The 25,855-nt window shown below is 46.0% G+C and overlaps 1 protein-coding gene across 5 annotated transcripts in view; it reads right to left on the bottom strand.

Annotated features, from left to right (window-relative positions):
• SNX8 (sorting nexin 8) overlaps nt 1-25,855 on the bottom strand; it is a 370,575-nt gene that overhangs the window by 70,403 nt on the left and 274,317 nt on the right. For all 5 annotated transcript variants that reach the window (XM_085629225.1, XM_085629228.1, XM_085629224.1 and 2 more), the window contains exon 6: nt 8,304-8,464. In XM_085629225.1, the coding sequence (XP_085485351.1) occupies nt 8,304-8,464 (161 nt within the window). The remainder of the gene's footprint in view (nt 1-8,303; nt 8,465-25,855) is intronic.

Genomic DNA, 25,855 nt, shown 5'->3' with positions numbered 1-25,855 from the left:
GGGGACGACAGTGCAGACTGCCAGTCCTCGTCGTCCAATTCCACCCCATCCCCCGTCCAAGCCTCCCGAAGGCGCACCAAGAGGTCAGCCCGATGATTAATCAGTTTCTTATAAATTAAAGAAATAGTGCTGTCCGGGACATGTCCGTCGAGTATGCGGTCCTCGAGGGGCGAGGAAACCGGGATCGTGGTCCCCTCTCCAAAGACCGAGAGCAGGGCGTGTCGAACCTGGGCATAGCGGAAAAACTCCCTGTCCGTAAGCTCATATTCGGCCTGAAGAGCCGCGAAAGTCTTAACCGCGCCCTTATGCCACAGGTCTCCCACTTTGCTGATACCAATCGTGTCCCACTGGTCAAACCCCTTCGTAGTCCAGAGGCTCCCCAGGCGATCGGAGGCAAACAAAGGAGTAGCACATGTCAGTCGCTCACCCCAGCCCGTGGCCGCAGTGGCGGCCCTCCAGGTCCGCACAGCAATCTTAGTAGGACCCGTAAGGGTCCGGCCAGCCGAGCGAGAGTACAGCGCCCTGTTATAGTCCCCGCCGGGAAGCAGGAACTTGTCCATCTCATACGCCGGGTTCAGGCCAGGCGCATACGTGGCATGGTTGATGGCCGAAAGCTGCGCGGCCCAATAATACCTGCGAATGTCGGGAAGCGCGATGCCCCCGTCATACCAGGGGAGAGTAAGCTTAGCAAGAGCAATACGCGTCCGCCCGTCCCACACCAGTCTCCTCTGCAGGCTCTCTACCTCCCGAAAGTAGGCCACTGGGATGACATCGAAGGAATTCTGGAGTGCATAGAGGAACCTGGGAAGGGACATCATTTTGAACAGCGCGGCCCGACCCAGCGGGGACAGGGGCAGCCTGCACCACCGGGCCGTATCCTCTCGCAATCGCCGAAGCGGACGCAGGAGATTCAGCTCATAGCGAGCCACCGGGTCCAGCGAAACGTATATCCCCAGGTACTTAAAGCCGCTCAGTGATACCTGGATCGGAAGCCGAGGCGGTAGGAGTGGAGGACCACCGGAGATCGGATAGACGCAGGATTTAGACCAATTGATCGTGAGACCCGAATTATTCCCAAAGGAAGTCAGAACGTCAAAGAGGACGTTGAGCGACTGCCGCGGTGAGGTGAGATATAGGAGAATATCGTCCGCATACAGCGAAACCCGATCTTCAAAGCCCGGGGCCCACCGGATCCCTCGAAGCGAGGGCTCCCAGCGGAGCCAAGCCGCGAGTGGCTCCAGGGCGAGAGCGAAGAGCAAAGGGGACAACGGGCATCCCTGCCTCGTGCCCCTGCCGAGGGCAAAGGGCCGAGAGACCCGCCCGTTCACCACCACCTGAGCCATGGGTCCCGTGTACAGAAGCTTCACCCAGCCAATAAATCCTTCTCCAAAGCCAAATTTAGCCAAGACAGCCCAGAGGAATGGCCACTCGATGGTGTCAAAAGCCATCGTGGCATCCAAAGAAACCAGCACGGCCGGTTCGGAGAGGAGCTCCGCCCTGGCAAGGGCGCCATGAAGACGCCGCAAGTTAAGAGCGGTGTTACGATGCGGGATGAATCCGCATTGGTCCGGATGAATCAGATCGCACACGACGCTCAACAGACGATTGGCAAGGACTTTCGCCAGGATCTTAGGCTCCGCATTTAGCAGTGAAATAGGCCGGTAAGAAGTACAGCGATCTCGCGGCTTGTCCTCCTTGGGGATAACGACTATCGTGGCCAAACGCTGATCGGCCGGGAGGGAACCCGCCGCCAGAGACTCACGGAACATGCGACTGAGGAAGGGCGCAAGCTTGTCAGGGCGCAATTTATATAGCTCAATGGGCAGACCGTTGGGACCCATAGCCTTGCCCGAGCGAAGGGAGCGGATTGCGGTCGCTATTTCATCCACCGACAAGGGGGCGTCCAGCCGCTCACGGTCCTCAACGGACAGGCAGGGCAAGGCGATATCCCTCAGTAGAAGGCGAGAGTCGTCCTCATCCCTGTCAGTCACTGGGGAGTACACAGCCCGGAGGTGGTCGGCAAAACATTCCACAATCTCGTCAGGCTCCGTCACACACACACCATCCGCAGCACGCAACTCCGGGACCACACGATTCACTCTCTCCTTCCTGTCCAGCCACGCGATCAACTTTCCCGCCTTGTCCCCGGCATCGTACAGTCGACCCTGCTGCTCCATATACATAGTTTTGGCCGCGTCAGTGACCAGGGACCTATATTCAAACTGTTTCAGGCTGAGGGCATGGAGCCCGTCCGGAGTAACATTCGCCTCCAAGGCCGACTCCAGCCCCAAGATGTCAGTCTCCAGCCTCACCACTGCCTCACTCTTGACCCTCTTAGCCACCACTATCTGGGAAAGGGCGTGTCCGCGGATCACGGTTTTAAAGGCTTCCCACAGGGACATTGCAGAAGACACCGACCCCTCGTTATCCAGGAAGTATTGGTCCATAGCCTTAACCAGGCTGTCACGAGTCGTAGGGTCTCGCAGGTACCATGGGTTAATGGGAGCGATCCGCCCTGCAGACCGCGGCCCGGTGTCAAAAACAAGCCACAGCGGAGAATGGTCGGAGATACCCCGCGCCAGGTGCCTGACCTCTCGAATCCGACCAGTCTGCGCCGCGGGCATAAGGAAGTAGTCTAACCTAGAGAGACTCCCATGCGCCCCCGAGTGAAAGGTGAATTGACATTGGGTCGGATGCATTAATCTCCAACTATCCACCAGGCCGAAGGTCTCCAGCATCCCACCCAGCCATGCCTGGGCAGCGGGGAGGGTCCTTGGTGGGTGACGATCCAGTTCACCCGAAACCACAGAATTAAAGTCCCCGCCCATGAGCAGGAGGCTGTCCGGGAGGTCAAGCAGCATTCGACCCAAGTCAGTGAAGGTGGAGTTCTGGAGGCCCGGGGGGACGTAAACTGAAACCAGGGCAAGGGGCTGCCCCTCCCACCTCCCAATCAAACACACATAGCGCCCTCTGTCATCCGAGACTATCTTAGTGATCTCCACCGGAAGTGAGGTTCGCAGCAGAATGCCCACCCCCCTGGAACCAGTTGTGAAACCAGAATGGGCCACGAGGCGGTATCCCCCCCTGTTCATTGCATGACAAACATTGCCAACCAGATGCGTCTCCTGGAGAAACACCACATCAGGAGTCAAACGACGCAAATATTGCAGTACTACACCCCGCTTGATACGGTCCCCCAACCCATTGACGTTCCATGACATAAGCCTCAACCCGTCCCCCCCCATCCCCCCCAATAGATCAAGGGTCCCCCAGCCTGCAGCACAGTTCCCAAATGTGGACAAAAATCAGTACCTCGCCCTGTAAACAAAAAACACACAGCAAAACAAACCCTCCTCCCCCCCAACCCCACCCCAGGACCAACTCCCCCCACCCTGCACCCCTGCGGGCCAAAAAACCCCCCCAACTTGCAGTGTGCCTGTCGCCCCCCTAACCCCATTCTACGAAAAGAACCCAGAGGAGGTAAGGGACCCGTCCCCGCCCGCCCCCCTCACTGGTCCTGGTAAAACACAATATGCAAATGAAATAAGACCCGACTGTACAGTGCAAAAAGGCAAAATCAAGGACCAAAAGTCATTCTAAAGGGGACCCATCACCTGCGGTGCCCGCAGAGGGTCCGGGACGGCCACCTCCGTCCGGCAGAGAGTCCAGCCAGTCACTTGCAGCCACAGGAGAGTCAAAAAAGGCTGTCCGATCCCCATGTTCCACTCGGAGTTTTGCAGGGTAGAGCATCGAATACTTTAGGCCCAGCTCACGGAGACGACGCTTCACCCCTTGGAATCCCATCCGTTGTTTCTGGACCAGTTGCGTGAAGTCCGGGTAAAAATTGATGGTCGAGTTCTCATGACGAACCGGGCCGTGGGTCCGTGAGGCCTGCAGAATAGCATCGCGGTCCCTGTAGTAGAACAGTTTGGCCACGATAGGCCTCGGGGGGGCCCCCGGCCGTGGCCGACCGCCCGGAACTCGATGGGCCCGCTCCACGGCAAAGAACTTACTTAGGCCAGCCGAGGACAACTGTTTCAGGATAAGTTCCTCGACCACGAGGTCAACCGGGCGGCCGTCAGAGGACTCCGGTACACCTATGACGCGGATGTTGTTGCGTCGGGCCCGTCCCTCGAAGTCCTCAAGCCGCCGGGCCATATGGTCGTTAACCACCCTGATGTCTCCAAGCGCGGCCCGCAGATCCGACACATCCGCACCGAGGGTGGAGGTCCGTGCGTCGAGAGCCTGGACCTTCTCGTTAGTTTTGGAGAGGTCGGCCCGGATCAGGGTGACATCGATCGCGACAGTGTCAATCTTACGGGCCAGGGCCTCATATTGCGTCGCGATGGTTTCCCTGATGCCATCAATGGCGCCCATAATGTCCTGCAAGGATAGTTCCGTAGTGGCGGTCGCGCCTCCTTCCGCAGTATCCGAGGGGAGGCCAGCAGCGCCAGAGGGCCCCCTGCCCTGGGTGTAGCGGTCCATGTTATTGCTCTGGACTGCCCCCCCGCGGAGGGAAGCCTTGGTCTTGCGGCCCTCGGGACCCCCTTTGCACCCCATGTGAACACGGTCACCCGAGGGGACCTCCAATCAAGAGGTGTAAGGCACCAGCAAGAAGACCACAAAATGTCGGTATAGGGGGTCCGAGGCGATAGGCGCTCTAGTGGCAGATGAAAGAAAACCTCATGCAGAGGCCCAGGAAGCACCTCTCCACCCCGAGCGCACCTCCCTGCCGGTCTCCTGAAGTGCAAAACCGAAACCGAAAGTGGTGGATCGGCAGCTGGCACCGCGCTGAAGCCGCTGTTGTTCAATTGCAGCCCGGTCCCTCGGGTCACCTTCACCCCGGTCACCTCCGTCGGGTGGGTCCCAAAAGTTCCGACGACGACAACTCAGGATTCCCAGGTCCGATTTGAGTTTTGAAAAGAGATATACGCTCAGCTGGTCTTTATCTCCCAGATTCCATAAGCCACGTCAGGATATTCTCAGGATAAATTCCGAGGAGCAGAGAGGGTCTGGGGAGCCCTGTGCTCACGCGACCATCTTGGATACGCGCTAGGCTCCTCCTCCTGTTGAAGATATTTAATGCAGATTGATGTTGGGTCTTTTGAAATGTGTTTAACTCTTTCAAGTCTACAGATTCACATTTGCTTTATAAACCACCTTGCTCTCAATTTTGCCTTAAATGCTCCATTTGCCCTTTCTTTTTTTCTCAAAAGTTTTGCGATTAGCACTTTGCCACAACTGTCACGCCCTACCACTTTCAAATGTTACCAGCCGCCACTGCCTATGCAAGTCATTGAGGAGACCTGAGACCTTTCTGTAGCCAACAAGGAGTCGAGCGCTTTCCGTCCAGCGAACGCGCAGGAATTTTACATACGTGTGGGATACCCTCTAAAAGTGAATTATGACTGCATTTCCCCTGTTAATTACTTCACCGCCTTCCTGCCCCCTCAGGGACACAACACATCTCCATCGATTTGAGTGAGTCTTAAAATAAAAAACACCACAGCGTCGCTTAAACGAGGTCCTGAAACCTATGCCATGGCGACACTTCAAAACAGAAGGCTTGCTCTGCACTTGCAGCTAAAAAGCCGTACTTTTACAACATGCCTGTCATGGCCAACGGCAAAGGAAGAAAGAATCTGTTAGATTTTTGTTTTCTTGTAGATTTATAAAGCGCGAACTCGACCCGAAGGTATTGGAGCACTTTAAATGGGCACCAGTTGCGTTATTCAAGGACACCTTCAGTTTTGTAGACACGGGAGATTAGGCGATTTGCCTAGAATCACACGATGCTGAACCCACACCGAGGCTCGAACCTGGTTCCTCAGAGCCAAAGTCGGCAGCTCTGGCCATGAGGCCGCATCCTCTCCCTGAAGCAGCACTAGGCTACCGCCGTTAAACATCTCGGACTCAGAGGCAGGCGCGGGGTCACCGTAAATAAGTAAAGTGAGAGACAGTGCGACATATAGATTATCCTAAGCAAAAAGAGCATAGAACAAAAGGGGGAGGGCTGGTTTCGGAAATCAGCGTTCAGTCAGCCCCCATTTCGCTTTGAATGAATTAAGAAATCAAAAGCAGTTACCTTATGCATACAGTACTGCAGGACACTGAAAGGTGTTCCTCTGTGCCTGAATTAAAGGTGGGACGATGTTCTTTGGCAGAGGAGTCCGTTGTTTACGAGTTTAATGTACCTCCGGCACACAAATCCACATGAAGGGCATGTTCAAAACAAGTTACCTAATAAAACAAGACAAGCCCGGCGGAGCGTGGCGGAGCGTGGCGCGCGCGCTTGGCGGGGGCGGGGGAGCGCATTCCAGGCGGGGGAGCGGACCCTTTGAAGTGCGATGCCAAACGGATTGCATGGCGGCACGATGCGCGTGATTGTGCGCATGCTCGCCATGCAATCCGCTTTTCGGAGCACTTTTGGGAGCCCCTTACAATAGTCTCCCTTTGCGATCGCTTACGCGATAGCAAGGCGAGACCTAAAAATGATTGATGAACACAAATAAAATGATATATATATTTTTTAAATCTAATTTGCTCATTTGATCTATGTGTGGAGCATAGTTAGTGGTTACTTTCATCCATATACCTGGAATTTGTTGGCATATTTTGATTGTAGCTTGCAATAATTTTCTTACCTATAGACTTCACTTCTGCATCTTCACGGTATTTCATTTTGTTGGAGGTTACTACTTTCAGTTGGCATGATTCTTTAGCCTCCTTCTTTCTCAGAGTCTTATTTACACTTTTGTTGACTTTCCGATTTTTCATCCCTGCTGTTTCTGTGTGTCTGAGGTAGAGCACTATGCAATTTTCAATTGGAGGTCAGGATGGGCAGCTCTCCAGAGGTTCAACACCCAATATACCTGCTGTTCAACACAAACACATGGGAAGACAGTGTTTGTCTTACTTTCAAGAGCCCCAGTAGGTCATCCAGACAGTGTCAACTATTACTTGTGGATTAAGAGTACTATCTGGAACACCACCAAACAGGTCCCTCCTACTCCTCCGCCACCTCCACGGCCCAACTCACTACATTCCACTCAGAACTAGATGACTTCATAAAACTCCACACACAATGAGTGGAAAGCCAGGAAAGCTAAAACACAACATACTGCCAGCAACCCAGGAGGCCCATCCATGTTTGTCCCACTGGCTAGTCTCTTGTTCCTATGGGACTTTTTGGGGGTTTTGCCCAGCCAACTCACAGGGACTGTAATGGGAGTTGTATCAATATCATGTCTCTGTAGTCTCTGTTTCTGCCCCAGATCACACACTTGCTCCACACTACCGCACGGGCCACAGACCTTCATCCCTTGCAGCAAATTCGCGGAGGCTTTTCTCTTGTTCTTCTGAAGTTTGGCCCCATGTTTTTGATTGACACAGAGTCCTCAGTGGAGCGCCATCTTTGTCCTGACAATCATTTTGTACCTGATTTAATTTCCAGGCACCGGCCGGCATTTTGATTCTTTGCTGGTCTTTGCTTTCCTTCCACACACCACTGTAGTGACCACCCATCAGCAGTCATGTTCTTCCATGATGAATGACCCCAGTATACGGAGCACCATCACCTCTTGTTCAATTCACCATTTATTTGTGGGTCAAGGTTGTGCCCAGTTTTCGCTCTCCTCCTGGCTCGGACAGGCCATGTAGGCCCGGACAGCCTTGTTGCTTTTAGAACTGTAAGCATGTCAAATGTTTTCATTTGCAGACTCCGCTTCCACCCTGAGAGTATTGCCTGCAGCATACGTTTGCCTCTGATGATGTGCAAAGACAGGAAACTTGATGAATTATCGAAGTGGCTGAAGGAGCCACACTACATTGTGGCCCTCTTGGTGCTCAGCTTACTCTGCCATCCCCTCTCAGTTGACAGCTAGAAAAGGGAGGAAGGCAGATTGTATCTATGGGACACGGAAAACAGGAACCTACTGCAGTGTACTGGTTTGTGCCTCATATACTCCGGTGATGCCATGTCTGAAGGCAGGGTAGTGAATTAAGCTGCATGGCACCACCAGGTAGCGTTGGAGGGCCAGTGCTAGGGAAAACGTTTTTCAGACCAGTCCGCAGCTTGGAAGGAGTATTCATAAGGTGAGGAATATGAAGGAAGATGTTGCTATCAGAATAAGTATTGTATCAGTAACTTTTTCAATGTATTGGTGCCCATTTGATTTGACAACAATATTAATTTGCACAAAAAAGAAATTGAAAGCGCTACTGTCATAGTAACATGCAAAGACCACACATTCACATGCAGTTATCCCATTTGACTCCGTACATGAGACTTTACAATGACTTGCCTTAACTCCTTCCCAAACATGAGAAGATCTGCAGCATTCTCAATAGCTCGAGACGCCATCCTCTCTGCTCGGTCTCTTAACTTGTAAAAGCTGTTGTAGATGTTTCGAATCAGCTCTTTGCTAGCAGCAAACTGTATTTGGATATCAGCTGGGAGAAAGTCCTGATACAGAAACCAAGAGCTTGATAGTTAAAATCATAAAGATGGCAACAGATAAAGAGAGTCAAATCAGAAACTTGCAAAATGATTTTAACAGGAGAGGATTAATTGAATTTGGATACTTGAGCTCTGTATTTGGGGGGCGAGTTATGGTTTGCATGGCAGGGGTTCGAACTATGCTTTGCAGAACTAATATGAGGGTAATTTCAGTGGGGTTTCAGTTTTATTTCATAACAATTGCTACTTTAACTGTGTTTTTTAGATGAATTTCAGATACCATACTGTGAAAAGCTGGCTTAGTATTTGGTGCACACTTATGTAAGTGGGCACCCTGCACTAATCCAGACAACCCTTATGGTGATTTTAGTGTACCTAGACAACCTTAGAAAGCTCTCCAAGTGGTAGCTGTGGAGAGCAGCCTTCAGGCTTAGTCCAGAAGGAGTGTAAAGCAGCTTGTTTTACCAGAACATAATCTTATTGTTATAAATCAAGTAAAAAAGAATCACACAGTGTATTTATAAATATATGTATCTATTATAAGACACTCACTAACACATACAGATATCTCCTAACCGGAGATATACACAATGCACACAATACTTTTAAATAGAAACAGGTAAGTAGCACGAATATACAGTGGTCACCAGGGGGTGACCAAACCATATACTAAAATAGTGGTTTGCGAACCAAGACGCAAGTCAAGACTGCACCCAGAGGATGTAGAAGTGCCGGGGCCCCAAGGAACCACCCAAGGTTAGTATCTAGGAACCCTAAGGAGGTCGTGTGCAGTGTGGGAACACGACCGTGCTCTCAATATAAGTCAGCGGGTAAGTCATGGTTGCAATTTTTAAGATGAAGGACCCTTCCCAGTGGACCCTGAAGAAACCCCGTGGAAGACCCAAGGTTGGTGAGCCACCCCACCGGTGGATACCTTAGGAACCAGGATACCTACAACATGGAAGCCGGGTGCATAGGTGTGGAGTCAGAAACCACAGTCAAACTCAATGGAGGACTTCAGTATGATTGCCGCTGCTGGAGAAGTTGAAAATGTCCAGTGGAACCCAAAGGTGGATTCAAGGTGAGAAGTACCTGCAAGCAGAGGGGACAGAGTCTATGCCACTCAGGAGTGACCAAGAGGCACGGAATATAAATGACCACCGATGTCGGGTGTTGCAGGGGAGATGACCATGACCTTGGAGCTGCAGCTGTGAGGATCAGGCGACGCTGTGCAAGACCAGGAGTCGTTCACGAGCTGTCCCATGTCGGATGTCGAGAGCTGAGGGGTCATGTCTGTCGGGAGCACCAACAAGTCTTGGCAACTACAAACAATGTGGAAAACGAAGGTTTAGTGTCTGGACCAGCAAGGTCCAGGTGACTCACCACAAGAAGGGGAGTCAGTGCAGGCCCGAGCAATCAGGGGAGCCTGCAAAAATCAAAGAAGACCCTCAAGAGGACCCACAGGCCAGAGGCAATGGATGTACAAGAGGACTTAAAGCAGCTCACCTAAGATGCAGGCCCACGGTGCAAGTGATGCGGTGAGGATGAAGATCTTGGTCACAGGAGATGCTTATGGTTGGGAATACTTGAAACCTGGAGATCTTGGAGGAAGGAAGCCAACAAGCCATGGCAACACCAAGTCGACCGGGTACACAGGAGTTAGGTTCATGCGGCTCCGACGAGGCATACTGGCCTCAAACTTGCTGAGAGGACAGGGGAGGTCTCGAGGGATGTGAAGAACCACCACCTGGTGTTGCTGAGCCTTTCGGAGTCCGTGGGAACTCAGGATCAGCAGACCGGTCAGCTTCATTGCGGTGCCTGCAGATGAAGGGAAGTGACTCCTTCACTTCAAGGAAGATTCCTTCAGCTGTCTTGTATATCCACAGGCTTTGGAAGGTTCCTGTATGGAGCACAGGCAAAGATGTTGAAGCAGACGAGCAGGGTGACGAGACCAGGAGCAGCAGGAGTCTTCCTAGTTGCAGTCTTGAGACCCAGAATAAAGTCCAGAGTGCTTAGACGGTTGAAGAAGAAGTGGTGTCTTGAAATGAATCTTGTTCCACGACGAATCTAGGGACCCACCTACAGGTAAGCCCTTAAGGACCCTAAGGAAAGGGTTGGGACGAGTAAGCATTTCTTCCCAGGGGAGGAGTCAAACAGTGGGGAGGATACTGAGCTGGTATGAACTGGACTATGCAAGGAGGTCACCAAATGTGCCCTTCAAGCAGACTGATTGAAGCTGGCAAGCGTTCCCACCCGGCCCAAATACACTAAACCCTGTCTGGGAGGTGGTCACCTATCGTTCTGCTTCCCTTGCTCGAGCTTGGCTCAGCAGCAGGATGGTAGAATCGTGTCTCTGGTCCGCAGCAGCCATGTTGTGCTGTTCGGGTCTAGAAGACTGGTACCGGGAGCACGGAGGGCTTTATAGTGGATGGAATCATACCTCCCACAACGTTTACGGTTTATGGGAGGTATGATTCCAACATGTTTGATAGCAAACATGACCGGGTTCGTTTCAGCCAGTTTAGAGATGGTCATCACGTAATGACGCATGGCTACTCTATGTATCGTAATGGCTGATGCACTTACAACCCAGGAGAATGGACTCCGATGGTTGTAGGGGTGTTCTGCTCATGCAGGGGCACCCTCACACTTAGAACTGAGCACCCTGCCTTGAGGATTGTAAGGCCTGCTTTAGGGGTGACTTATAGGTTTTGAGTGCAGTGACCTTAGATAGAGGAAAACCTATATCTGTCATAAGTGGTGCTAGCACCAGCTTAAAAAGCCTGCAATTGCAGGCCTGTAGTAACAGTTTGAGTGGTCCCTCATGGGCGGCATAATACATGCTTCAGCCCCTGGTGTACCTATGCCCTGGGTACCTCAGTACCATATACTAGGGACTGATAAGGGTACACCAGTGTCCAATCTGAGATGTACCCAAGTACTTACCATACCAATTTAGGGGAGAAAGCACGGAGACTGGGGTCCTGATTAGCAGGATCCCAGTCAGACACAGCATAGCACCAGGCAAAAAGTGGGGCTAACCATAAAAGCAGATCCTACTTTTCCTACACATACTAAAGAAACATTAAGTTGTTATGAACCAAACTAACCATAACATTCCCTTAACTGTGTTTTTAGTGAGGATATGGGTGCTCTTATTGCACAAAATACAATGATAAAAAAAACTATTGCAAAGGAAGTTGCAGAATATTTTCCATATTTCACAGAAATTGCATCTTAATGACAGCCTACGCAGAGCTTTATAATAATCAAATTTGAGGGAGAAAGAAGGGCATGTGACCCACTCAGCTTCTTTTCTCAAATGTCAAAAATATCAGGTGGAGAGTGGATCACTAGTCCTGAAAAAACCAGGGTATGCAATCTTAGTACAGTGTACTATTGAGAAACCCTCATTCACGTTTTTGCAAGTGGAATCAAGCGGTATATTTCAATTCTCCGCTCTGTAGTTAACAACGTGACAGCATCATCATTGGGTTAATTAAATGCTTCCTCCGCCCGGAGGTTTTTCCCACTGATTATTTCAGTAGTGATCGTTGATAAAAAAGGGTGTTAGTGTGTAGTGGAGTGACGTGTAGTGAAATATATTAAAAAACTCGTAAAACCAGTACGTGCCTTTAATTAAACTGGGTTCGAGATGGTTAAAAAATTACTCTGTGTGCACAAGTTAGACTAGTTACGGTCTAGTGCACTATAAAAATGTCCATAACAAGGTCTACATGTTTCAGCCCTCTATAATGCCCCTAAGGGTCAAGTGGGCTTTCTTCAGGACCTAGCAAAGTGAAGGGGACCCTTATCTTGACGAGTCTCCAGTGAAAAAGTGGAAAGACTATTCCACTAATCTGTTCAATTTGAACCTACATTGATGGGAGAAAAAAGGGGAAGGGGAAGGGGAAATGAGAGAGAACAAACTGTATTAAGTTTGTACATATGCTGTATCAATGCTAAATAAACTTAGAGCATCAACCGTTGTAGCAACTGGAAAATGGCAATTCTTTAATGGTAAGCGGCAATTATCAAACACCACTCATTTTCACTTTCAATTATGGCAAACTCAACCCTCTTTTGAGCAAGAACAGAAAATGACACCGCATCCATTTTGTCATATTAAAACCACTATTTACAAGTAATCGTAAAAGGGAGAATGTCAATCCATGAATAAGCACACAGAATGTGCTCGTGTCTACATTCCCCAATAGGTTGCTTCCAATCAGAGAAAAAAAGATTGAAAAACCTATGTATGGATAGGTAAAGCATACTAGTAGCATGAATGTCCAGCTTAATTTTCTAGTATTTCTAATGTTTGTTTCCAACGATAAAGTTTATCTACAAGCTTCAGTAGGTTGTAACGAAACAAGTGCATATTCATGCTGGGGAGAGGTTGTGACAAAAGTTCGTATTTGTCTCATTTAATTTCCCCGGCCACAACAATGTGACAATACCTTATGCCAAGCAGAGAACTGTCGTGACCTGTTGACTAGTGGTAAAGGCAGCAAATATAAAAATAAACACAGCAAAAATAAACACACATGTAATGACATGGGATATTAAAAATGCGCTGTCTCCAACCTACGTGACATCTAAGTTAAACAGCATTGCTACTAAATCTAAATGGATGCACGTGAGAAACAGAGAAAACTGTCGTCACCTGGTAACTAGTAGCGAAGACAGCAAGAATAAACACGAATGTAATAACGCGCGATATTAAAAATGCGCTGTCTGCAGACTACGTGACAACTAAGGTAAAACAACTATGTTACTAAATCTCAAGGGATGTACATGAGAGAAACGTAATAGGACTCATACACAGTACGTAAACATTTGTAGCATCCAGGAAGTTAACTACATGAGCGCCAAAGTTTGAATTGCAATTGTACCTTGTATCCCTGGTTGCGGGCTACATCGGGTAAAGGGGAGGCCGTTCCCGCTCTTTAAAGTAATGGAAAATAAGAACAAAAGGGGTACATGAAAGGTACTTAAAAGATAATACATTACAGTTTTTGTGGCGGCGTCCTCGTGTGCTGCTTCCTTTACCTTTGTGGCGGGGGTGCGCGACCAGAGCTGGCTCTACCTCTTCTTACCCGGTTATGATACGGGTACTGCTTAGCAAGTTTAAGAAGGAAAATCATAAACAGAGAAAGAGGACTAGGAGTTCATTGCGAGTCACCATATATCTTTTGTTAACAACCCCGTACTTCTGAAAAATATAGAATCCATGACGTGCACCCATTGATGCAGGCAGTAGAACGTAGATATCTGTAATAAAGTATTTACCAGAATAAGCTACTTTCAGAAAGGGGGGAGTGGTGCAAAGAGAGAGAGAATATCCCTTGTCCACGACATGATCCTGTCTTTAAATAAAGTTATATTGTCAAAATTATTTCTTAATGCTGAGCCACGGGATATTATCGTTCAGCCCATGTATATGTGTTCGTAGACGATAAACCCACCTTTGCTCCTTTTCAAACAGTATTTTTTCTGCGTTATAGTTCTTAGTAATCAGAGTCTCCAAGATTACCCATTGTAGGTCATTGACTGTATGTCCTTTCTCCATGTAGTGGCTGCTCATTTTGGTAGTACTCTTTTTACACTTGACATTACTCCTGTGTTCGCAAAGTCTTTGCTTGACTTTTCGACACGTCATTCCAATGTAGCGTAAATCACAAGGACAGGTGATCATGTAAATCACGTGAGTAGTGTTACAATTAGTGTGAGCTCTGATTGTCCATTTCAGTTTAGGCAATAATTGTAAGGTTTTTGTCGCCGTTGTGAGATGACACACAGAACAGGAACCACATGGGAAGTGTCCAGTTACAGGTGTGTTATTGCAAAGCCTAGGTGGAGCCTCATTTCTAGATTTCGCTGGTGGTCTTGTATGTACTAGCATGTCTTTTAGGTTTCTCGTTCTCGTTAGAAAACCTGGGTTTAGGCCATTTTAGAGATCCTGAAGTTAGAATTCTCCACTTTTTATTGATGATCTTTTTTACATCATTAGTTACCGTACTGTAGGTGCTGACACAGGTAACCAGATCTTTTGTTGGTTCTTTCACTACGGTGTCAAGAAGGGTGTCTCTTTGTTGATTTCTGGCCCTCTTCTGACACTTTTTGATGGTACTTGCGGGATAGTCCCTGTTCTGGAGTTTGTCACAGAGGTCCTTTGCTTGATTTTTGTAGTCCTGAATGTTACTACAGTTACGTCTCAGACGGAGCAACTGACCATAGGGAAGATTCTCTCTCATTGGACGTGGGTGGAACTTTTATATGAGAGGAGGCTATTTTTTGCAGTAGGTTTAAAGAATGTTTTTGTCTGTATTGTGTCATTTTCGATGAAAATTGTTACATCCAGGAAATCTAATCTGTTAGAGCTTGCTGTGTAAGTGAACTTCAGCCATTCATCCCTGGTGTTCAGCCATTGGTGTTAGTCAGTGAGGTTTTCTTTGTTGCCTTCCCATATTAAAAGGACATCGTCAATATAACGTTTCCAAAAGACAATCCGATTGGGAAAAGGATTGGTAGGGCTGTGCATGTAATTAGCCTCAAAATCACTTACGTATAGTCCGGCTACGCTCGGCGCAAATGTACTCCCCATGGAAGTACCATGGCATTGTCGGTACATTGTGTTGTTATACTCGAAATGGTTCTCGGTCACTGCTAACCTACAGCATTCAAGAATGAAATGTCTGGGTGTTCTGTAATTCCACTGTTGGTTAAACAGTAACATCTCCAGAGTTTCCAGAGTTTTTTTCTGTGGTAGACTAGTGTATAGACTTTCGACGTCTAATCCAACCAATAACATTCTCTCTTCCGAGTATTGCTGGTCTTGAAGAAGGTTCAGAAGGTCTTTGGTATCCTTCAGATAGGTCGGGGTCTGTTGCACCAAAGGTTTTAAGTAGTGATCAGCAAATTGTGATAAAGGTTCCAAGACAGATCCGATCCCAGAGACAATCGGTCATCCAGGTGGCGGTCTTCGCTCTTTATGAATCTTGGGAAGGGAATAGAAGTATGGCATCCTAGGTGTTTTTGTCACCAGGAAGTCTGCTTCAGTCTTTGAAATCCAGTTGTTGGTCTCAGCCTCGTCAACCATTAGTGCGATGGTTCTTTGAAAACGCGCTGTGGGATCCGTTGTAATCACTTGATAGAATTTTCTATCATAAAGTAAATCAGTGCATTGTTGGTCATATCCTTCTTTACTGAGCAGCACAATCCCTCCGCCCTTATCAGCAGGTTTTATTACTAGTTCACCGTTTTTTCGTAATGTATCCAGTGCTAGTTGTTCAAAATTTAAGATGTTCATAAACGGTTTTCTTGTCCGATCTTTCAAGCCTTCTACTTCTTTCATTATAGCTTGTTCGAAGGCTAAGATCTCCACTGGGACCTGATGGTTCAATGGGCAGAAGTTTGACCTGCTGGCCTTCAGCAACCAAGACGAGCCAACTAGAGACGGTGACACCACACTACGTCGCAGGTCAAACTTCTGCCCATTGAACCATCAAGTCCCAGTGGAGATCTTAGCCTTCGAACAAGCTATAATGAAAGAAGTAGAAGGCTTGAAAGATCAGACAAGAAAACCGTTTATGAACATCTCAAATTCTGAACAACTAGCACTGGATACATTACGAAAAAAACGGTGAACTAGTAATAAAACCTGCTGATAAGGGCGGAGGGATTGTGCTGCTCAGTAAAGATGGATATGACCAACAATGCACTGATTTACTTTCTGATAGAAAATTCTATCAAGTGATTACAACGGATCCCACAACGTGTTTACAAAGAACCATCGCACTAATGGTTGACTAGGCTGAGACCAACAACTGGATTTCAAAGACTGAAGCAGACTTCCTGGTGACAAAAACATCTAGGATGCCATACTTCTATTCCCTTCCCAAGATTCATAAAGAGCGAAGACCGCCACCTGGACGACCGATTGACTCTGGGATCGGATCTGTCTTGGAACCTTTATCACAATTTTCTGATCACTACTTAAAACCTTTGGTGCAACAGACCCCGACCTATCTGAAGGATACCAAAGACCTTCTGAACCTTCTTCAAGACCAGCAATACTCGGAAGAGAGAATGTTATTGGTTGGATTAGACGTCGAAAGTCTATACACTAGTCTACCACAGAAAAAAACTCTGGAGACGTTACAGTTTAACCAACAGTGGAATTACAGAACACCCAGACATTTCATTCTTGAATGCTGTAGGTTAGCACTGACTGAGAACCATTTCGAGTATAACAACACAATGTACCGACAATGCCACGGTACTTCCATGGGGAGTACATTAGCGCCGAGATTAGCCGGACTATACGCAAGTGATTTTGAGGCTAATTACATACACAGCCCTACCAATCCTTTTTCCAATCGGATTGTCTTTTGGAAACGTTATATTGACGATGTCCTTTTAATATGGGAAGGCAACAAAGAAAACCTCACTGACTTCCCCCAATGGCTGAACACCAGGGATGAATGGCTGAAGTTCACTTACACAGCAAACTCTAACAGATTAGATTTCCTGGATGTAACAATTTTCATCGAAAATTACACAATACAGACAAAAACATTCTTTAAACCTACTGCAAAAAATAGCCTCCTCTCATATAAAAGTTCCCACCCACGTCCAATGAGAGAGAATCTTGCCTATGGTCAGTTCCTCCGCCTGAGACGTAACTGTAGTAACATTCAGGTCTACAAAAATCACGCAAAGGACCTCTGTGACAAACTCCAGAACAGGGACTATCCCGCAAGTACCATCAAAAAGTGTCAGAAGAGGGCCAGAAATCAACAAAGAGACACAAGAGGGCCAGAAATCAACAAAGAGACACCCTTCTTGACACTGTAGTGAAAGAACCAACATAAGATCTGGTTACCTGTGTCAGCACCTACAGTACGGTAACTAATGATGTAAAAAAGATCATCAATAAAAAGTGGAGAATTCTAACTTCAGGATCTCTAAAATGGCCTAAACCCAGGTTTTCTAACAAGAGAACGAGAAACCTAAAAGACATGCTAGTACATATAAGACCACCAGTGAAATCTAGAAATGAGGCTCCACCTAGGCTTTGGAATAACACACCTGTAACTGGACGCTTCCCATGTGGTTCCTGTTCTGTGTGTCATCTCACAACGGCGACAAAAACCTTACAATTATTGCCTAATCTGAAACGGACAATCAGAGCTCACACTAATTGTAACACTACTCACGTGATTTACATGATCACCTGTCCTTGTGATTTACGCTACATTGGAATGACGTGTCGAAAAGTCAAGCAAAGACTTTGCGAACACAGGCGTAATGTAAAGTGTAAAAAGAATACTACCAAAATGAGCAGCCACTACATGGAGAAAGGACATACAGTCAATGACCTACAATGGGTAATCTTGGAGACTCTGATTACTAAGAACTATAACGCAGAAAAAATACTGTTTGAAAAGGAGCAAAGGTGGGTTTATCGTCTACGAACACATATACATGGGCTGAACGATAATATCCCGTGGCTCAGCATTAAGAAATAATTTTGACAATATAACTATTTAAAGACAGGATCATGTCGTGGACAAGGGATATTCTCTCTCTCTGCACCACTCCCCCCTTTCTGAAAGTAGCTTATTCTGGAAAAATACTTTATTACAGATATCTACGTTCTACTGCCTGCATCAATGGGTGCACGTCATGGATTCTATATTTTTCAGAAGTACGGGGTTGTTAACAAAAGATACATGGTGACTCGCAATGAACTCCTAGTCCTCTTTCTCGGTTTATGATTTTCCTTCTTAAACTTGCTAAGCAGTACCCGTATCATTACCGGGTAAGAAGAGGTAGAGCCAGCACTGGTCGCGCACCCCCGCCACAAAGGTAAAGGAAGCAGCACACGAGGACGCCGCCACAAAAACTGTAATGTACTATCTTTTAAGTACCTTTCATGTACCCTTTTCTTCTTATTTTCCATTACTTTAAAGAGCGGGAACGGCCTCCCCTTTACCCGATGTAGCCCGCAACCAGGGATACAAGGTACAATTGCAATTCAAACTTTGGCGCTCATGTAGTTAACTTCCTGGATGCTACAAATGTTTACGTACTGTGTATGAGTCCTATTACGTTTCTCTCATGTACATCCCTTGAGATTTATTAACATAGTTGTTTTACCTTAGTTGTTACGTAGTCTGCAGACAGCGCATTTTTAATATCGCGTGTTATTACATTCGTGTTTATTCTTGCTGTCTTCGCTACTAGTTACCAGGTGACGACAGTTTTCTCTGTTTCTCACATGCATCCATTTAGATTTAGTAGCAATGCTGTTTAACTTAGATGTCACGTAGGTTGGAGACAGCGCATTTTTAATATCCCGCGTCATTACATGTGTGTTTATTTTTGCTGTGTTTATTTTTATATTTGCTGCTTTTACCACTAGTCAACAGGTCACGACAGTTCTCTGCTTGGCATAAGGTATTGTCACATTGTTTTGGCTGGGGAAATTAAATGAGACAAATACAAACTTTTGTCACAACCTCTCCCCAGCATGAATATGCACTTGTTTCGTTACAACCTACTGAAGCTTGTAGATAAACTTTATCGTTGGAAACAAACGTTAGAAATACTAGAAAATTAAGCTCGACATTCATGCTACTAGTATGCTTTACCTATCCATACATAGGTTTTTCAATCTTTTTTTCTCTGATTGGAAGCAACCTATTGGGGAATGTAGACACAAGCACATTCTGTGTGCTTATTCATGGATTGACTTTCTCCCTTTTACGATTACTTGTAAATAGTGGTTTTAATATGACAAAATGGATGCGGTGTCATTTTCTGTTCTTGCTCAAAAGAGGGTTGAGTTTGCCATAATTGAAAGTGAAAATGAGTGGTGTTTGATAATTGCCGCTTACCATTAAAGAATTGCCATTTTCCAGTTGCTACAACGGTTGATGCTCTAAGTTTATTTAGCATTGATACAGCATATGTACGAACTTAATACAGTTTGTTCTCTCTCATTTCCCCTTCCCCTTTTTTCTCCCAGCAATGTAGGTTCAAATTGAACAGATTAGTGGAATAGTCTTTCCACTTTTTCACTGGAGACTCGTCAAGATAAGGGTCCCCTTCACTTTGCTAGGTCCTGAAGAAAGCCCACTTGACCCTTAGGGGCATTATAGAGGGCTGAAACATGTAGACCTTGTTATGGACATTTTTATAGTGCACTAGACCGTAACTAGTCTAACTTGTGCACACAGAGTAATTTTTTAACCATCTCGAACCCAGTTTAATTAAAGGCACGTACTGGTTTTACGAGTTTTTAAATATATTTCACTACACGTCACTCCACTACACACTAACACCCTTTTTTATCAACGATCACTACTGAAATAATCAGTGGGAAAACCTCCGGGCGGAGGAAGCATTTTATTAACCCAATGATGATGCTGTCACGTTGTTAACTACAGAGCGGAGAATCGAAATATACCGCTTGATTCCTCCTGCAAAAAAGTGAATGAGGGTTTCTCAATAGTACACTGTACTAAGATTGCATACCCTGGTTTTTTCAGGACTAGTGATCCACTCTCCACCTGATATTTTTAGCCTACGCAGAGCTTCAACTTTCCCACTAGTTTAATTAGTAACAGGAGCAATCAAATTGCAGTTAGGGCCCTTGCTAGCTCAACATTGTAGAAAATAGTTCGAACATCTAAGGTAATATATTTCTCATTCTTTAACTGGTAGTCTATTAATGAAGCCAATTTATATCTAAACGTGGTAAAGTGGTGTTTTGAGCATGGCAAGAGGTGTGACATACAGTGTGCACTGCGCATTCATACAATAACTTCGAAATTCAGGGCTTTTTCTAATTTGTGTTAGATAAAGTATTACTAATCTTAAACTATGTTTATTTTCAGTTAATTTCATTTTTTTATTAAGTACTGCATTTGCCTGCCATGCACACATTCTGTGCTGTGCACAACCCTTTACTGTGCTCAGTCGGGATTGGCTGCTGGTCCTCCACCAAACCCCTGCGGGCAGCCAATCCCAGCTGCGCACAGCCTATGACAGCAAGCAGGGTTTGCCGCAAGGCCTGGCCTTTGGCGGAACCATCAGTGAAAGAACAGTTGCTTGGCTTTTCTAGCTTACTAAGTCTTTTTTAAGTAGCGATGCAACACCCATCTAGCATCTAACGAGTTGAGTGATTTCTGAACAAGAGCTTGGATTCTGAAAAGATATGGGCAGAGATATGGTCAGATTTTCATGTTCTACACAATCACTACACTACATAACAAATGAATGTTAGCTTCTCATGACCACACTTATCCTGTGAAATTTGATAGTCTAGTTATGAAACTGTAGGGCCTGCATATTGCTTCAGTAATTGCCACAAGAAAGGCCACTTTCAATGAAAGATGTTACAAAAAGAAGCTGTGGATGGATGAAAAGGAAGGAGGAGCCGGTTAGGCGATAAATTTGGCACTATATTGGGTGCCTATGACTAGGCTTTCTTACTGGAGACATTACCTCTTAATGCCTACTGATAAATCCTTAATCACTGAATAGTGGGCATGCGGCAAAGCATATAGGTCTCATCTTTTAGATTTTCCAATCAGTTTTGCCGAAGCTACTCAGCATCAGCAAAAAATAAAAAACAGTTATTGAAGATGCCGTACAGCATTGGCGAAAAACAAGACTCTAGGTACACATGCTTTACCATGCATGTGTGAGCATGTCTTGAGTCAGCAACATTTCGCCTTTTTATAGCAACGTCATCTTGAAGTGCTAAATAAAGAAATACATTAATAATATGTGGGTTAAAGTGCATTCAGAGAAAGGCCCAATAGCAAATTGCATGGCAAGGCCCTTTTAAAAAGTTTTTTTTTTTTTTAATTAAAATTGGGGAGAGTAAGAAAACACGTTGGGTGCTAGGCACTCAAGAGGATGGCAAAGTAGCTATGTTCCATGGGAATACGCAAAAAAAAAGCAATCGAACAAGAACCAACAAAAGGAGATGGACTGGGAGTCCACCAAAGCAATGGGCTGACCCAAAGCCTACTGCAAGTATTAATACTGTAAGTATTAATACGGTGAACAATAGGTCTTTCAACATTAAACAGCAACAGCTGTCTGTAGACAAGACCAAAAAAGGAAACCAAGGAACTATTGTTTCCTCTCTATTGTGATAGATGCCAGGCCTACCCTGATGAAAGAAAAACGATTTCAATTATTGCTATGTATTTATTTGGTGAACAGTAAAAACAAACTGTCTGTGGGTACCTCAGAACTACAAATTCAGTGGTTCTAGCACAATAACATGTGTTAATTAACAGTATGCAACCATGGGTTAATAATAGGATTTCACCACTTTTCTGAAGCAAAACAGGGTAGATGTCTGTTTACTACATTCTGGCAAGTACATTTTTGATTTATAAATTGCTATAAGAAATATAATTTTATGAATGAAGCAGGTAACTATGCACAAATATTTATCAATGAATGTACATGAGCCTAAATAAACCTTACACTAATGTCTCACAGTTTACATCCGAGTGTCAAACTGGGGCATGAGTCAGTTTATTAATCTATCTGGTACATTCGTAACTCATATTGGAAGTTTTCATATCGGCACCAATGAATGTGCCTATTTGTACATTGTACTAGCTATTACCCTATTTCTTTGGAATAAGAATATTTAATGTATTTAGCAAACGTAAATGAAATTCAGAAGTCCTGTAAAATGAAATCAGAACAGTCACCAAAGTCCAGATTACAGAAAGTCTTCCCAACAAGCAGGGTGATTCCATTTGCAAGTATTCAACCTGCGTGAAAGCGAATAGGCTAAAAAAGTTTTGAGGGCAAATACAACCAATTGATTTGACACTACGTTTGCTGAGTTACAAATAATACAAAGTTATTAAAGTACATTTCACCTGCTTTCAAAAGTTAAATACAGGTAAATTTTAAGATGAAATCAGTTTGTTCAGTATTGAACATGTAGCATAAATAGTGCAAAATGGGTTCACTTTTTAAAACAAGCATTGGCAAAGTCAATAGGGCTCATTTTGGGGAACCACTTTGTTTACCAAGACCATTTGACGATGCTGTACAGCAGCGGTTCTTAACCAGTGGTCCAAGAGCCCCAGGGAATCTGCAACACCATTTACTCTTGAAATTAAATATTATTAACATAATAATAAAGTGTATCGAAATAAACAAGCAAATTGTAACATTTAAAAAGGTAAAACATTCATTAAATGTGAAGGAATTTGTAGTAAGCACGCAGAGGTTGCTTCTTGGAGATTTAATCTAACAGGCTACACAGTTGAGGAGCACAGAGGTCAATGTTCCTCCATCAGGAACAACACAAACCAACGACAATATTCAAAGCATAACATTCTATATTCACTAAGTTACAAGAAAGTACATTCGAAGGACGGAACCCATTACCTCATACAGCGCTGCATAAAACCAGCTGTCAATACTACATATCTTCCCTTCTTCCCATAAAAAAAATAAAATGCAAAAAAATAATTGGAAACAAAAACTATGTCCGAAATCGACTCAGAGTAACAATGACTCTAAAGCTCCTTCTTGGAACTAGGCGTTGGGGCAACACAGGAACTTCACGGTGACATTCTGTTGAATAACAACACTGTCTTTCACACTTGTGTGGTCAGGACTGGGCCTAACCTTAACAACTTTTGCCAGATTCCACAAATGCCCTCAATCCACCTGCACTGCATTTCCCTTGATATTAAGTACTCTGATTGGTTCACCAAACTTGCTTTTACCTTTCTTGACATGTACAGGAGACTTTATTCCAACCATGCCTCCAATGACCAACAGAATGAATTTGGCACCCATTTTCGTATCATACCACTCCTTTTGTTTCTTCTGAGACTGACATGTTTTCCTTTACTACGTATATCAAATGCTTAATGTCAGAATCATACTTAAGCCATTTCGACATCCAACCTGGTCTGAAGCTGGTGTTCGCCCTTCTCCCTCTCAGAAGCTCGAAAGGAGTCCCCTTTGTGGATGAATGGGAGGTAATTCTGTAGAACCAAATCATGCTATTCAAAGCAATTTACACATCATGGTTTCCAACCTTAGCCCACTTGATACATTCCCCCACAGCAAGTCTGTTATTTTGTGGGTCCCACAGGATTCAAGAACAACACGCACCTCGCTACTTACAAATTGTGTGCCATTATCCGATACAAGAACTTCGGGGAAACTTTCCCTCATGAAGACTTCCTTAAGAAACTTTACTATATTGTTGGCATTGGGCTCTCTCACCATCTTGATCTCAGGCCATTTAGAGGCATAATCCATGAGCACTAGAATATATCTGAAACCTCTTGGTAGAGAGTCATAAGGTCCTATAACGTCAATGCCTAGTTTAACCCACCATCAATATCAGTTTCAATGCCTGGTCACCAGAAAGTCTATCGGACACGACGTTTGGTTAGAGTCACTTCCAAGTGACCCTCATGGTCCTTCTTAATGATGGTTTGTCTGAAAGTATGAGGAGGAATGAGTTTATCTGATCGCAACAGCATGCCATTTTCTAAAGAAACTTCCCTCTCATCCTTATAGTAAGGTTGAAGCAGGGGAGATAAGACTTTTTCTCTGGGCCAGCCAGTCTTGACTAGTTCACTCACATGTTGCAGAACCTGGTCGCTATCAAAAGCAGCTAACCAATCCTTTTCGTAACACATTTCTAACTCTGGTATCTTTAAGGTTGCAATCAAACAATCCTCACAGTCTTCATCGAGAAGGTCGCTAAACTGAATTTCATCATGTTCATCAAATCCAAGAGGAAACAAGAAAGAAAACCCCCTCTCCCATTCTTACCTCCTGAAATCTGGGTCACATCAAAATGATACTAGAGAAGCTTGGTGACTATCCTTAGAATCCAGGGGGTGCAACACTTGCTCACACCACCTCCCGAAATGCTGACAAGGGGCTGGTGGTCAGTTTGAAACAGGAAACGTATTCCCCAAACGTATGGACAAACTTTTTCTATGACCCACAAGCATGCCAAGAGCTCTTTTTAATTACTGAGTATTGTAGCTCTGCCTCTCTCAACACTCTTGAAGCAAACACCACAGTACAAAAAGTCCATCCTCTCTCCTAAGCAGGAATATTTCTCTCAGAAAATTCATCTGGCAGCTAACAAACCTAAGGAGATTTTCACAATTGTGCATGAACTTTCTGCCTCTGACAGAGCCGCTTCTAGGCCCATTCCCTCCCAAACCCTCTGTAATGCCCTCAATGACTTCTTCATTGAGAAGATTGCCATCATAAAACAGAACATCCCCTCGGCACCCGCCTTTTTCACCTGTCCCCCACTACCTCCGCCATCCTCCTTCATTGACCAATTTCCCTTGATCTCTGAAGAGGCCTTCTGCACTCTCCTGATAAAGTCACCTCTGGCTCCCCTGCCGATCTTTGCCCGGCATACATCTTAAGAGATATTCTCTCCCGCTGCCCAGCCCCTCCTATTACCCTTCTTAATACTTCCATCACCCTCGGTATTGTACCTGATTCATTCAAATCTGCCACTGTTAGTCCCATCCTCAAAAAGCCCGGTGCCGATCCTGCCGCCCTTTCAAACTTCAGACCCATCTCACTGTTGCCACTCCTAAGCAAAATTCTGGAGAGCCACATTACTACTTCACTCTCCAACCACATTGAAGCTCATCACCTCCTAGCAACTAATCAGGCTGGCTTTCGGCCGGCTCTCTACGGAATCCGTCATCCTGTCTGTAGTCGATGAGCTCAGGCGCAGTGCCGATACCAACTCCCCCCAGGCCCTAGTCCTTCTCGATCTCTCTGCTGCCTTCGACACGGTCCACTACTCCATTCTCCTCGACCGTGTCGGGGGCGCCGGTCTGCGGGGTTCGGCCCTGGCCTGGCTCGCCTCTTTTTTAACCGGCCGCACACAGGCTGTTCGCCTGGAGGGCTTTCTTGCTCCCACCAACTCCGTCACCTGCGGAGTACCCCAGGGCTCCTCACTATCTCCCCTTCTGTTCAACCTCTACATTCACCCCCTCATCGCTGCTTTACAGGACATGGAGGTCACGGCGTTTAACTACGCCGATAACCTCCAGCTCATTTTCAATCTCTCTCCCTCCCCTGATTCCATCTCCAAGGTCCACTCCATCCTCACGTTCATATTCAACTGGATGAATCTCAACCAATTGAAATTTAACCCCGATAAGACCGAGCTGGTTCTCCTTGGTGGTCCCTCCAACCCCTGGTCCTCTGCTTTTTGGCCCCCCATCTTTGGTTCCCCCCATTACCCTCAGCCTCTGTGAAAACCCTGGGCATTAAAGTTAGTCAAGACCTCTCCATGCGCCCCCAGATTAGCTCCGTAGTCTCTTCGTGCTTCTTGGCCCT

The sequence above is a fragment of the Triturus cristatus genome, chromosome 10 (assembly GCF_964204655.1).
Source record: "Triturus cristatus chromosome 10, aTriCri1.1, whole genome shotgun sequence".
Taxonomy (NCBI): domain Eukaryota; kingdom Metazoa; phylum Chordata; class Amphibia; order Caudata; family Salamandridae; genus Triturus; species Triturus cristatus.
Note: the sequence above shows the minus strand (reverse complement) of the source record. Positions and strands in the feature narration are given on the sequence as shown.